At 50.7% G+C, this 14,637-nt stretch overlaps 1 protein-coding gene across 1 annotated transcript in view; it reads left to right on the forward strand.

Moving 5' to 3' along the window:
* C3 (complement C3) overlaps positions 1-11,395 on the forward strand; it is a 38,364-nt gene extending 26,969 nt beyond the window's left edge. Inside the window, exons 27-41 of the mRNA XM_021705451.1 lie at positions 180-278; positions 2,561-2,717; positions 4,201-4,364; positions 5,151-5,309; positions 5,450-5,509; positions 5,633-5,723; positions 5,844-5,895; positions 7,339-7,426; positions 7,528-7,617; positions 9,388-9,493; positions 9,688-9,777; positions 9,947-10,027; positions 10,786-10,869; positions 10,977-11,112; positions 11,211-11,395. Coding sequence (XP_021561126.1) covers positions 180-278; positions 2,561-2,717; positions 4,201-4,364; positions 5,151-5,309; positions 5,450-5,509; positions 5,633-5,723; positions 5,844-5,895; positions 7,339-7,426; positions 7,528-7,617; positions 9,388-9,493; positions 9,688-9,777; positions 9,947-10,027; positions 10,786-10,869; positions 10,977-11,112; positions 11,211-11,352 — 1,599 coding nt within the window. The 3' untranslated portion in view covers positions 11,353-11,395. The remainder of the gene's footprint in view (positions 1-179; positions 279-2,560; positions 2,718-4,200; positions 4,365-5,150; positions 5,310-5,449; positions 5,510-5,632; positions 5,724-5,843; positions 5,896-7,338; positions 7,427-7,527; positions 7,618-9,387; positions 9,494-9,687; positions 9,778-9,946; positions 10,028-10,785; positions 10,870-10,976; positions 11,113-11,210) is intronic.
* Positions 11,396-14,637: the final 3,242 nt, after the last annotated feature.

The following is a 14,637-nucleotide window of genomic DNA, read 5'->3' on the forward strand; positions in this document are numbered from 1 at the left end:
TCTTATCCACAGCACCAGCAACATCTGCTGAATGAATGGATACTGAAGAGAGTGCCCGTCCTAAGGAAACACTGGGGAGAGACTCAGCCCTGCCTTGACCTACTGACCCTACAAGGGGATTGGTCACCAAATGGGAACACACTGGTGACCCTATCCTTGTTTCCTGCTTCCTACTCTAGGGTGGCGTGCGGGATTCTAAGGAGAAGGAGGCGTCCCTCACAGCCTTTGTTCTCATTGCACTGAAAGAGGCTGAAGATATTTGTGAAGGACAGGTCAACGTAAGTGTCCGCCATCCTCTTCTTCTTCCCTCCCCTACCCAGGGCACATCCACCTTGGAGGGTGGGGTTTTGCATTTGGGTGATTCTCAGTCCTCCCCAGTGCAATAACAGCCACCACAGTGGCCATAATAATACCCAACATTTGGGGGGTAATTAACTAAGATGCTCATCTAAGAGCTTCACATGGTTGAGTCCTGTAATCCTTGTAAGAGCCCAAGAGGGGGGCTACTCTTATTATCCCCAGTTTACAGAAGAGAAAACTGAGACACAAAGAGATGAAAGAGCAGGTCCTTTCTGCCTGCTTTACCATTTTCAGAGAGTTTTAGCCAATGTCAACAAAAGCCCCCTCAGCCTGTTTTCCACATCACTCCTACCTGATCAGTGCATTGTATCTTTGCTGCTTCCCTAAAGAAAACTCACAACACAGAGCTAAGAAAACATCAAGACTATTTTTTTAGCCTGGGGGATCTTTTTAGGAAATTTTCTTTTTCTTTTTTAAAATTTATTTATTTACTTGAGAGAGAGAGCATGGGGAGAGGGGGAGAGGGAGAGGGAGAGAATCTCAAGCAGACTCCCTCCTGAGCATAGAGCCCCATGCAGGGCTCCATCTCATGACCCTGAGATCATGACCTGAGCCGAAATCAAGACTCAAGTGCCTAACTGACTAAGCCACCCAGACGTCCGTCTTTTAGGAAATTTTCAAAGGAGCCCATGACCCTAAAAGGGGAATGATTAAAAATGTTGTCTTATGGCTATCTCCTTTTCCTCTAATTTTGGTTCTGAAGCAGAGAAACTTAGAAAGATGGGCTCCTGAGAGTCTCTGTAATTGCTCCATCTGCTTTGTCCTGGGATTTTAAGAGTGGCTTGTTTGACCTTTTAGCTTACCAAGTTGGGAACCCCAGGATCTCACCTCAGCCAGCTGCTTCTCCCTTAGTTGGAACCCAGAAAAGAGATGGAGGGGAGGGGGCTATTATCTTTAGTGCCTAAGAGGAACCCAGGCCTTTCTGGGCCCAATAATTCCTCTTTCTCTGCCACCCACCCAGCCTGGCAGAAGGCTGGCTGACTTCTTTGGGGAAATAGCCAGACCAAGGCTATCAGATTCCCAGGGAATGGTTCTGATTGGCTTGACCGTGGTCAGGTGATCACACCTGGGCCAATCAGCTGAAGCCAGGAAGTAGGTCTTATTGGGCAAATATGGCTGCTTCCACTGTGGCGTGTGAATGAAAGAGAAAAGTTCCTACAAAAGTCAAAAGTAGATGAAGGAGAGGTAGCTGGGCAGGCAAAAGGATTAGTTTCTACTACAACACAGCAACATTTGGGCTCCCTGCTCAGCGGGGAGCCTGCTTCTCCCACTCCCTCTCCCTCTGCTCCTGTGCTCTTTCTCTCTCATTCACTCTCTCAAAAAAATAAATAAAATCTTTTAAAAAAATTAAATTATATAAACTTACATTTAAGTAAATTAGACTATGCATTAAACATTAAAAACAAAGGTGAAAAACACACTCAAAACTCATCACTTCCTAATTGTTCTATTATCTTTCATTATCTACAATAAATCTATCCATCTCAAGGTTGTTTACGCACCTATATGGTGGAAAATACTGTCTAAGACTGTGCTACTGCCCACCTCTTCCCAACTCTGCATTCACTGCCTCCACATCGGTAGTTTGAAATTGGCCATGGTAGTATTCACACCATAAAAATCCGCGAACACTACAGATCATGTCTTCCTCCACCCCTCATCTCTCTGGGTCTCAGTATTCTCATCTGTGCAGTAGGGATGATGATAAAAGTAGACTGGCATATAGTAAGTGTTAGCTATGAAGCTGATGATTGGACAAGAGGCATTCCCAGCAGGGTGCTGAGTCATTCCTACTAGCTCGCAAGTGCCTATCTGGGGCATCTCTTCTCCACTCCATGTTCAGGGACATTATGGTGGTAGCTTGAAATTGGCTGTAGTGGGAGTATTTACGTCACAGTAACTGGCAATCTATAAAGCAGCCGCCCTCCTCCCCTGCCCCCAAACACACACACTGGAGAGCTTAAATAGCTACCAGTACACCATTGGGTATATAAATTGTCCCAGGCACATCTTAGGTATTCAGCAACAAGGCAGCTCACGGTGGCTAAAATGTCTTGAAAACCCGCGGCGGGGTGGGGGGGAAATGTCCCAAGGACAGAAACCATCCTGGTACCCAGGAAGTGGTGCTTGTGTGATCCTTACCAGCTCTCTGTGGCAGTGATGTTCACCTTACCAAAGTACTCAATCCTCTTTCTTATAGAGCCTGCCGGGCAGCATCAATAAGGCAGGACAATATCTTGCAGCCCACTACGAGAACCTGCAGGGATCATATTCTGTGGCCATTGCTGGCTACGCCCTCGCCCAGCTAGGCAAGCTGGAGGGAAACCTCCTCAGAAAATTTCTGAGCACAGCCAAAGGTGAGGGGCAGCCTGGGGAGGTAAAAGAGGAATGCATGACTGGGGTTTAGGGGCGGTCGTCTTGAGCTGGCATGCGTGGCTCTAACCAGCGCTGGGATGGGCAGCTTCAAGTTGAGCTGGACTGGATGGTGCTAAGCCATGCTGGGTGGATGGCTCGGAGGTGTGAGATGCCCTCATTGTAAGCTACACCATAAGGTCCATTGCATCCTTCATTCAACAAGTGTGTGTTGAGCACTTGCTATGACCCAGGAGCAAGGACGTGGGCTCTGACATCAGACAGAGCCAAATTCAAATCCCACTCTGCCATATTCTCACTGTGTGGCTTTGTACAAGCCACTGAACCTCTCTGGACCTCATCTTAAGATGATACTTACATCATAGGGTGGTTGTGAAGATTGAATGAGTAATGCAGGTAGAAGGTCTAGCACCCAGTAAGAGCTCTATCACTGCTATTGTCCTAATATTATCATTATCTCAAGAGTCATTAGGATTAGGCAAGATAATGCCATAGGCAATTTAGCACAGTGCCTAACACCTAGTGAGCACTTAATCATTGGTTCCAGTGATGATCTATACTAGGTTTGCACTGACTGATGGAACATATGTGAAGAAATATGATGTAACATACACTGAGGTGGTTTATCACGAAGAAGTTTCTTGTTCATGGATGGATCTCCTCCATACATTGATGCCCGGATCCCAGACTCTTTCTTTTCATGGCTCTGCCACTCCAGGTCCTTGGAATCCACTCCATCCAAGCAGAAGGGGAAAGAGTCAGGAGGATTGTGCAAGGGAGGCAGACCAGGCATGGAAGGGGCCCCTGTCATTGCCCGTGCCCACTCCATTGTCCAGAGCTCCGTCCTGTGGCCATACCTGCCTGCAAAGATATGTGGGAGATGTGGTCCAGCTGTGTGCCCAGGAAGAGGAGGGAATGGTTCCTCATGACAATCTCTGCCATGAGTACTTTCTTAGGCACTTGGGACATCACAGTGAATACAGTGTAGCCCCTGCCATCATGTCCTCACACTCCCGTTGAGGAAAGAAATGAGTTAACAGATTGCTGTAGAGCATCATAATGCTGGCACAGGAGAGCACAGGATGTTTTGAGAGACAGAAGGAAGGGCAGGGGTCTGTCACCGAGTCTTGGGGCGCCTTTGAAGCCAGATTGTACAGGAGGGGATTAACAGGAGTAGTGGAGAAAAGGTGCTCCAAGTAGAGAGAACAGAATTTCAAAAGACTCAGAAATAAGAATGAGCATGGAAAGTTTAGGGAATCTCCTGTAGATCAGTGGGGCTACAGTTGAGAATTTAAGTGGACAAGTGAAGGTTAATGAGAAAAGAGAGTGAGGCAGGAGCCAGCAGATTGAGGGCCTTGGATGTCAGCCAGGGGGAGTCTAGGGGGAGTCTTCTTCTGAGCTTTCTCTGAGCCATCTCCAGGCTAGACAGAGCAGTGAGCATGGGGGCTGGGGGGGTTCTCTCCGCAGACAGGCAGCGCTGGGAGGAACCTGGCCAGAAGCTCTACAGTGTGGAAGCCACATCCTACGCCCTCTTGGCCCTGCTGCTGCTCAAAGACTTTGACTTTGTACCTCCTGTCGTGCGCTGGCTCAATGAGCAGAGATACTACGGGGGTGGCTATGGCTCCACCCAGGTAAGTGGCCCCATATCCCCCAGGCCCCTGCATGCCTACGTCATCTGGCCTCCCAGAGAAGACGCTGAGACCAAGAGGGGCAGTCCTTCTGTCCCACAAGCCAGAGTGGCTGGAGTGGATTTAAGAGATCAGGCTTTTTCAGTTGTGAACACACCTGTGGGTTCTAGACTACATTCTCAATGCCCCAAGCTATGTTCTGAGCCTCCTGGTATCTAGACCAGGTTCTCAGCTCCACCAGGCTCCATGCTAGCTCGTCTTCCTGCGGGTTCTAGACCAGGTTCTCAGCTCCACCAGACTCCCAGCCTTTCTCTTCCTGGTGGGTTCTAGGCCATGGTTTCCAAAACCTCAGACTCCAGTTTGACCCCCTTTCTTTCTGGCGAGCTGTCAGTCATATTCTCCGTATCCCTTTTGGATTCTAGATCATATGTTCAGTGACCCCAGGCTCCAACTTCATTCTTTTTTCACAAGTGGGTTCTAAACACATTCTCAGTGACTCCAAACTCTTGTCTTAGACTCTCCTCTGGATGAATCTGGGCCACATTCTCAGTGTTGCTACAGGCTCAGTCTTACGCCTACAATTTCTGGTGGATTCTAGACACGTTCTTAGTGTCTCCAAACTCTGGTCTAAGCCTCTGTCCCTTGAAGAATCTAGAGCATGTCCTTGGTGCCTAACAACTCCCAATCTCATCCTTACCCTCTCTGGGGGGCAGTAGGGGGGGTTCCTAGGCTACAGTCTCAGTGCCCCCTCCCTCTGATCTGAGTCTCTTCCTCTCTCATGGGTTCTAGGCCACCTTCATGGTATTCCAAGCCTTGGCCCAATACCAGAAGGATGTCCCTGACCACAAGGACCTGAACCTGGAGGTGGCCATCAAACTGCCCAGCCGAAACTCTGTCATCAAGCACCGCATCATCTGGGAATCTGCTAGCCTCCTGCGGTCAGAAGAGGTACATCTGCCTAGCCAAACCCTCCTTGCTGTCACCCTCCACACCAGCCAGGGTTTGCCAGAGCCAGGAGGGAGAGCAGATGATTGTTGCAGCCAGGAGAAGGCTTGGTTCCCAACATCCTCACTTCTCTCTCCCTGCAGACCAAGAAAAATGAGAATTTCGAAGTAATAGCTAAAGGAAAAGGAGAAGGCACCTTGTCGGTAAGGAACAGAAACACACACCTGCTTGGCCCACCACTTTCTCTCAACCCCTCTGCCCCAGAGGGACCCTCTCCTTCTCAACTCAAGTGGGCTGACACTTCCTCACCCCCACTATTTCACCAGGTGGTGACAATGTACTATGCCAAGCTCAAAGGCCAAGCCTCCTGCCAGAAGTTTGACCTCAGGGTTGACATTCAACGAGCCCTTGAAGATGGTAAAGGGAGTAAAGACCCTACCTGTTACCCTTCCCCCAACCCCATTCTAATGTCTGCCCCCCTCCTTAATTGGGACCCAGGGACCCCCCCTCCCATTTTTCTGTCTTCTGTGTTTCTAGTCAAGAGGCCTCAGGATGCCAAGAGCACCATGATCCTTAACATCTGTACCAGGTAAGTGATGATGGCTCACTGGGGGGTCATCTTGGCCATTCCTCTGTCTATAACAAGACTTCTCACAAATAATATCTCTGGTACCTAATCCTTTGCAAGACTGCATTGTGCATCTGGTATTGTCTTAAGTCCCCCCAGGAGATGGATGCCGCAGGCACAGTCCTCACTGTGCATGGCTAAGTCCGAGACTAGCAGTGGCCACGTAGGCTGAGGCTGTGCGAGCAATCTCAACAATCAGTCGGGGAAGTTACAATTGTTCCATGACCTTTAAAGTGTTTTATCACAACATCAAAAACTCTCATACTGCCAGTTATAAAGGTGTAGAGAAATGAAAACGACAGTACGACGAGTATTTGTTTAGTATGCTGTAAAGGAAAACATCACAACGTTGAGATGCAAGTGATTTTTTGTTTCCTCCCTTGTAAAACACTCATCGAAAGTACTGTGGTTCGAAAGCGCCTCCTTCCTCTTCTTTGTATAACTGAGGATATGGATAAAGCAGGCATCTTTCTTATGACGTAGTGAATTGTCACATTCCCTTCTGAGTTAGGTCAGCTTCCAGCACTTAATCCTTTGAGCGGCCAAGAGTTATGGAGGCATTTCTGCCGGCGCCATTTCCCCTGGGACAGCTGCATCCTTTGGTCGGAGCCATTCTCCTCGTTTATGTTGATGGGCTTGCCTGCCCCAGGTTCCTCCCGCTGCATAGCCAGCCTCTAAATGGCAGCAGGGGCGACATCCCCACAGCCCGCCGTTTATTCTCTAATTCCGTTTATATGCTATTCAAATTTTACTTCCAGCGTTACCAGTCTTCATTGCCCTGCCGCGCTTTCATCTTTGTTGGCTAGTTCCCTCTTTCAGTGACTCATTTTTACAAAACGTCAGGTGGGTTGATCCACTGGGAGATACGGAATTAACAGGACCACACGCCTTGCTCTCAGTGCATGAACTGAATAATGGCTGCTCAATGCCCCGGCACCGACAGACTTTTGGAAGAAGTGACGTGATTGGTCATTGACTGTGATGTGCATCTGTTATTTGCACAGTGATTGGTGGACTGAAGAGCTAGAAACAAGATTTGTACTTTATGCAGTTGTGATTACTATACCCCGCTATTATTGAGCTAGACCGTGGTAACGTTTTCTTGCCTTTATTTTCTAGAAGAACTGAGGCATGGAGAGGTCAAGTGATTCATCAGATGTCATATAGAGCTGGGATTTGAACCCATGCAATTGGGCTCTAGAGCCTGAGCTATTAGTCTCCTTGACCATTGTACTGCCTTTCCATTATTCCCTTTGGGGAATGTTTCCTAAAATCTAATATCCCTCTGTGCCGCTATGTGGGAACCAGGAACCTCAGTCTCTGATCAGACCCCCTTGTCCAGGAACTGACCCCCGGGGCTGACCCCACCCTGGAACCCAACTGCCCTTTCTCTGCCCCGTTCAGGTACCTAGGAGACCAGGATGCTACCATGTCGATCCTGGATATATCCATGATGACTGGCTTTTCTCCTGACCTTAGTGACCTCAATGAGGTATGAAGGGCTTGTGGGTTTGAGGGCCGGGATCAGTGGGAAGAACCCTGGGGTCTGGAAGAAGACTAAGGAGGATTTTCACAAGTTCTACCTTTCCCCAGTTGAACAGTGGTGTCGAGAAATACATCTCTAAGTACGAGCTGAATAAGGCCTTCTCCAATAAGAACACCCTCATCATCTACCTGGACAAGGTAAGGCTTCCAATGGGGACCTGACCTCTACCTGGCTGGCCTTCCTCTGGGTCAGGCCAGACCCAGGCTAGGAGAGATGGGGTCCCTGCTGTTGGGTGGTGGAGGAAGGGGCAGGTGGAATGAGGTGGTCTTCCCAGGTCATCCATACCTTCTGACCACTCATGTTCCAACCTCAGTTTATGCTTGCTTCCTCCAACTTCTTCCCATCAGAGTCTTAAACAACCACTGAAAAGAGCTACGTTGGTTTAAAAAATCAGGTGCTCAGTGGTGAACAAGGATTTCCCCTGCTCCCCATCCCCTGGCATTTCTCTCCCTTCTTCTTAGCTCTCCATCTGAACTCTCACTCTTTGCATCTCCAACCTGACTTGAGCTTCCTCCTCTCCCCTACTTATGTCTTCCCGCTTTGCTTTCCTCATATTCTTCCTGCTAAGTCCCATGCCCCTCACCCCATATTAGTCAGCATAAGTAACACTAGCTACTATAATAAAACTCCCAAGAATATATGGGGATCCCAACACAGGACACTTGTGTTTCTCACTCATGCCAAGTCCAGTTGGTGTGGGAGGTTAAGGAAAGGGTCTTCTGCTCCACACAGTCACTCAGGGATCCACGTGCCTTCTATCTTGGGGCTCCAATTCCTAGGCTCTTAGAGTCGTCTGCTGGGCCCATTCTTTCTAGAAGAAAAGAGGACTGTGCAGGAGATGAGCATTGACATTTTCTTGTATTTTAATTTTTGTACATTTAAATTTTTATATAATCCCAACCTTACAGGGAAATTGCAGAGCAATAGAACACAGTTCCATAGTTCTACCCAAATTCACTGTTAGCCTTTTCCTCCAAATACACCTATCACATACACATACATATGTATATCTATTTCTTTTTCTCTCTCTCTCTTTCTTTATTTTTTCAGCTTTAATGAGATGTAACTGACATAACATTGTGTAAGTTTAAGGTGTATAACGTAATGATTCGATGTATGCATATACTGGGAAATGATCACCATAATAAAGTTACTTAACACATCCATTACCTCACATAGGTTTTTTTTTTGAGATTTTATTTATTTATTTGAAAGAGACAGAGATAGCGAGAGGGAGCACAAGTGGGGAGGAGAGGGAGAAGCAGGCTTCCTGCTGAGCAGGGAGCCCGATGCGGGGCTCGATCCCAGGACCCTGACATCATGACCCGAGCAGAAGGCAGACACTTAACCAAGTGAGCCACCCAGGCATCCGAGCAACTTGTAAATATACAACTCAGTATCGTTAACCATGGGATGTTTTTATGGACATAGATAGCAGTCTGTTGACCAGACAGAACTCAGTCACGTGGCCACACTTGTGAAGGAAGGAACCTGGCGAGTGTAATCTAGCTCCGAGCCTTGGAGAAACAACATGGATTTGTTGAAGTGCTCATAAATCTTTTGGCAGAGCTTCCTGCCCCCCACCCTCCCCACCCATATCCCACCTTTTTTTTTTTTTCAAAGATTTTATTTATTTATTTGAGAGAGAGAGAATGAGACAGAGAGAGCACATGAGAGGGGGGAGGGTCAGAGGGAGAAGCAGACTCCCTGCCGAGCAGGGAGCCCGATGCAGGACTCGATCCCGGGACTCCAGGATCATGACCTGAGCCGAAGGCAGTCGCTTAACCGACTGAGCCACCCAGGCGCCCCCATATCCCGCCTTGATCCTTCATTTTCTCCAACCCCCAGTACCCATGCTAGGTTCCCTTCCATGTCGTCCCACTGACCGGCCTCCTCCTTCCCCACAGATCTCGCATAACCACGAGGACTGTCTATCCTTCAAAGTGCACCAGTACTTTAATGTGGGGCTGATCCAGCCTGGATCAGTCAAGGTGTACTCCTATTACAACCTGGGTGAGCAGCCGACCTAGGAGCTGGGGTTTGAGGGTCCCAGGGATCTGAAAGGTGGAGGTCTGAGGGTCCCAGGGTTGGGGACCTGCCATCTCCAGGTCTGAGGGACTGGAGTTGGGAATCCGAGCCCCCCCCCCCCCGCCTCTCTGGGCTGAAGGCCCTAGCCCTCTAACCATTCCGCACCACTCTGCCCACAGATGAGAATTGCGTCCGGTTCTACCACCCAGAGAAGGAAGACGGGTTGCTGAGCAAGCTCTGCCACCAGGACATGTGCCGCTGTGCTGAGGGTGGGCGCAAAGGGGCGGGGAAGGGGTGGCCACACCCACCGGACCCTCCTCCCATTGGGGGTGACCCAAGGGGCTCTGAAAGCCCACACCCAGAGGGACAGGCCCAGGAGTGGGGGGCCCTGGATGAGACGTGGGCTATAACCATGCCCCCCACTCATCCACCCCACAGAGAACTGCTTCATGCACCAGGTGGACAATGTCACCCACGAGTACCGGCTGGACAAGGCCTGTGAGCCCGGCATAGACTATGGTAAGTGGGTTCATGCACACCGGAGCGTGTGTGAGCAACAGTGTGTGTGTGGCTGTGGGTGTGCATGTGACTGTGTTATGGTCGTGGTTGCGTGTAGCACTGGCTGTGTGTGGCCGTGGGTGCGGGCGACGTGTGTGTGTGTGTGTGTAAATGTGTTGTGAGGGGCCGTGATTGCATGGGAACCGTGGTAATGAGCGGGCTGGGTGTGTGCAAGGGTACAAGTGGATGTGGTCGTACGCCGGGTGGTGTGAGCGACTGCGAGGTTGTAGTTGTGCTGAGCCGCGGAGATGTGAGACAGTGGCTGCGGGTGACTGTGGACCGGAGGAGGCGTGGTCGTGCCTATGACTGTGAGCGGGAGGAGGCGTGGTCGTGCCTATGACTGTGGGCGGGAGGAGGCGTGATCGTGCCTATGACTGTGGACGGGAGGAGGCGTGGTCGCGCCTATGACTGTGGACGGGAGGAGGCGTGGTCGCGCCTATGACTGTGGGCGGGAGGAGGCGTGGTCGTGCCTAAGACTGTGGACCGGAGGAGGCGTGGTCGTGCCTATGACTGTGGACGGGAGGAGGCGTGGTCGTTGTGGGTGGGCCGTGTGTAGGATCGTGTGTGGCGGGTGGGTTGCTGGGGGGCAGGGACTGTCTCGGGACTGGCTGTGATCCTGCATGTATCTGCTTGGGCAGGGGCGGGGTGGGTGCCATGTGCCCAGGTGCACTTGCAGGGGAGGGTGACCCCCATGGCCCTCCCCCCCCCCGCCCCCGCAGTGTACAAGACCAGGCTCCTCAGGAAGGAGCCCTCGGACGACTTCGACGACTACATCATGGTCATCGAGCAGATCATCAAATCAGGTCAGCCCTGCACTCTGTCTTCCGCCTTTCTGCTCCCCTTCTTCCGGGTTCCCTCCCGGTTCCCTCCTGCCGCCTTCCGGCTCAGCTCCCCTTGGCCTCCCCTCCAGGCTCCGATGAGGTGCGGGTTGCCCAGGAGCGCAGGTTCATCAGCCACATCAAGTGCAGAGAAGCCTTAAAGCTGCAGGAGGGGAAATACTACCTAATGTGGGGCGTCTCCTCCGACCTGTGGGGAGAGAAACCCAAGTGAGTGCCAGCCCGGTGCCTGCCCAGGGTCACCCCTGCCTGCCCTTCCCCGGCCTTGCCCCTGACTTTCCTGCCCCTCCCCGGCCCCCCCCCTCCAGCATCAGCTACATCATCGGGAAGGACACATGGGTGGAGCTGTGGCCTCAGGCCGAAGAATGCCAGGATGAGGAGAATGAGAAACAGTGCCGAGACTTGGCCAGCTTCGCTGAGGACATGATCGTCTTTGGCTGTCCCAACTGACCCCTCCCCACGGTCCCCACAATAAAGCCGCAGTTATATGTCATGTGTCTCCCCATGTGGGAAGGTCTTTGAGAGGGAAAGAGGCAGCTGGGATACCACCCCCCGCCCCCCTGCCTCACCAGCAACTCGGCTCCATCCTGAAGCCACACCTGGTTTCCGCTTGCTTCCCTCCTGCAGTCCACCTGCAGGGTGTCCTTCCTCGCCCAGGGAGCATGCGCCTGCCTCACCTGCACCTGCATCTCCCCTGCTCCTCAGCCTCAACCTTCTGTGGATTCTCACCAGCAACTCACTGCCCTTTCACCCCTTGCTTACCTGCCCTCTGACCGCATCCTCACCTGCGTTCTTACCAATACTGTCACCTAAATCTTTACCTGCTGTCCCACCTACGCCCTGGATTGTATCCACCTGGATTTTTGGCATTCTCACCTGGCCCACGCCTACATCTCCAACTGCAGGCTTGCCTGTATCTTTACCAACTCTCTTACCCATATGCTCCCCTATCTTTCTTTCCACCTGCCTCCCCACCTGCATCCTCACCTGTTCTCACCTTCATCCCTTTTTGCCCCTCACCTGCGGCTCACGCGCAACTCCGTTTGCTACCTCGCCTGCATCCCGCTTGCGGTGGCAGTTCCCAGGAGGGGGCGGTAGGGGGCAGGCCCGACGCCGTTTCCGCTGGAGCTCCGGGTGAGTGAGCAAGCGAATGAGCGAAAGGGAAGGTCTGAGTCAGCGGTCAAGGGGGGGAAGTGCGGGGGCATCGTGGTCACAGCATCCCCAGAGCTGCGTGGAGGGCAGTAGCCACAGGCAAATGGGTTCACTGGCCGCCGAGGAGAACTGGGGTCCTCGATTCCTCTTCTGATTAATTGCGCCGCTAGGACTCTTGAGGGTGTGATCCATTCCCGGCTCTTGATGTGGTGATCACCGGAAAAGCCCTGAGCTTCGCAGTCGCCCCTTCTCAGCACCTTTCCCCTAAGACCCCCAGGTCCTGTAAACCCCACCTCCTGATTCCAGGAATACAGGGGAAATAGACTCATAGCCAGCAAACCACCCCCCCACCCCCCCACCCCCCGCCACAAACACACACACCCAGCCCCTGATTGGCAGGGACCTCTGTCTAGGGGAGACTCAAAAAATCCTCATCACTCACTAGGTGTCCCAGCCGACCTGCCCACCCACCTTGATGTCTTTCTTCTCATTTCTTTTCTTGCTGATTTCCCCTTTCTTGTGCCCTGGGATTCCTTTTCTTCCTTTCTTTTTAGCACATGGGGTGTTGTTTTGATGGAGCTGTGGTTCCCAGAGATGAGCAGAACCTACAGGGTCTTTGAAACTGACATTCTAAGGACAGCATGGAGTTGATTTCAGACAGTGAGGATGTCCAAAGAGGAAAGGAGAACAGGGCAATGTGAGAAACCTTGCCTACCGTGGGGCCACCAGTGTAGTCATTTAGATCCAATAATAGCCATTTTCTGGGTCAACCTAGCTAGGGCATGGTTTAGTCAAACACCAGTGTAAATGTTGCCAGGTAGGTATTTTTAAGATGTGATTCATACCTACAGTCAATTGACTTTCAGGCTACGCTTGATAATGTGGGTGGGCCTCATCCAATCAGTTGAAGGGCAGCAGAGAGAAAATGAGGTTTCCTGAGGACGGAGGAATTCAAGATAGTGGCATAGAAAATCTCCCTGAGTTTCTAGCCTTTAGACTCAAGACTGTGGTATCAACTCTTAACTGAATCTTCAGCCTGCTGGCTTGTTCTGTGGATTTTAGACTTGCTAAACCGCACAGTCACAACCCCACAGGAATGAGTCAATTCCTAGCATGCCTGCCTGGCTTAGTCAGTAGAGCATGCAACTGTTGATCTCAGGGTCATGAGTTCAAGCCCCACGTTGGGTGTGGAGCCTAGTTAAAAATAAAACAAAACAAAACAAAAAACGAGCCAATTCCTTAAAATAAATTGTATGTGTGTAGACACAGAGATGATAATGATAGATAGATGATAGATAAATGATAGATAGATGATAGATGATAGAGATAGATGATAGATAGATAGATAGATGATAGATGATAGATAGAAAAAAGAATAGATAGATAGGGGTGCCTGGGTGGCTCAGTCAGTTAAGCATCCAACTCTTGATTTCGGCTCAGGTCATGATGTCAGGGTCATGAGACCAAGCCCCACATCGGACTCCGCGCTCAGCAGAGTCTGCTTGGGATTCTCTCCTTGACAGCAGGGCCATGGAAGGTGGTGAGGTGTTGGCTGTCGGTCAGGGAGGTGGACACTGGGAGCAGAGTGGGGATCGGGCAGAGGAGGACATCCCTGGTGGGCATCTGCAGCTCGCTAAAGGGCTTTCTCCAGAGAGTTGTTCCTGTGCAGACAGAGGGGATGGCTGGATTTGGCCCACAGGGCATAATTAGTTAACCCCCTGGACGCTCAGTGGGAAGCCATTGCAAGATTTTAAGCAGGGGAGAGATGAAGGTTGGCATATGTGTTTAAAAAGCCGATGACTGCAGTTCCAATCCTAGCTAGATACCCAAAGATTTGGAACTGGTACTCAGACAAATACGTGTGCACCCATGCTCATCATAGCACTTTGCATGGTAGCCAAAGGATGGAAACTGAAACATCCCTCCGTGCGTGAATGCACAATGTGATGCATCCATACACTGGAACATCCCTCAGCCCTAAAACGGAAGGGAGCACAGGTACACGCTGTGGCGTGGATGAAACTTGAAAGCATTACATCCAGTGAAAGAAGCCAGACACAAAAGACCGCATATTGCATGTTTCCACTTTTATGAAATATCTGGAACGTCCCAAACAGGTGACTCCATGGAGCAGGAAAGCTGATGAGTGGTTGCCAGGGGATGGGAGGCCTGGGGGATGGAGAGTGGCTGCTTTATGGGAAGGGGCTTACCTTTCGAGGCACTGAAGACATCTGGGAACTAGATAGATATTGTAAATATCCTAAATGCCCCTGAGTTGCTCACCTTAAAATGGTTAGTTTTATGTTACGTGAATTTCGCCTCCATAAAACAAAACAAAACAAAATATAATTAAACAAAACAAAACAAGATAAAATAAGCAAGCTCACACTAGGTAGAGGGCAGAGAATGAATTACGAGGTGGCAAGAGGGAAAGAGACCATCGTACTGGAAACCACTATGAGTCTGAGCCAGAAATGACGGGTTGGGCCACTGTAACAAGACAACCTAGTGAGGGGGGTGGGGGGGGCGGGGGGGGGGGGGGGGGCGTGGGGGGGTGGGAGGGCTTAAACAACAGACATTTAT

Source organism: Neomonachus schauinslandi, chromosome 1 (assembly GCF_002201575.2).
Source record: "Neomonachus schauinslandi chromosome 1, ASM220157v2, whole genome shotgun sequence".
Lineage (NCBI taxonomy): Eukaryota > Metazoa > Chordata > Mammalia > Carnivora > Phocidae > Neomonachus > Neomonachus schauinslandi.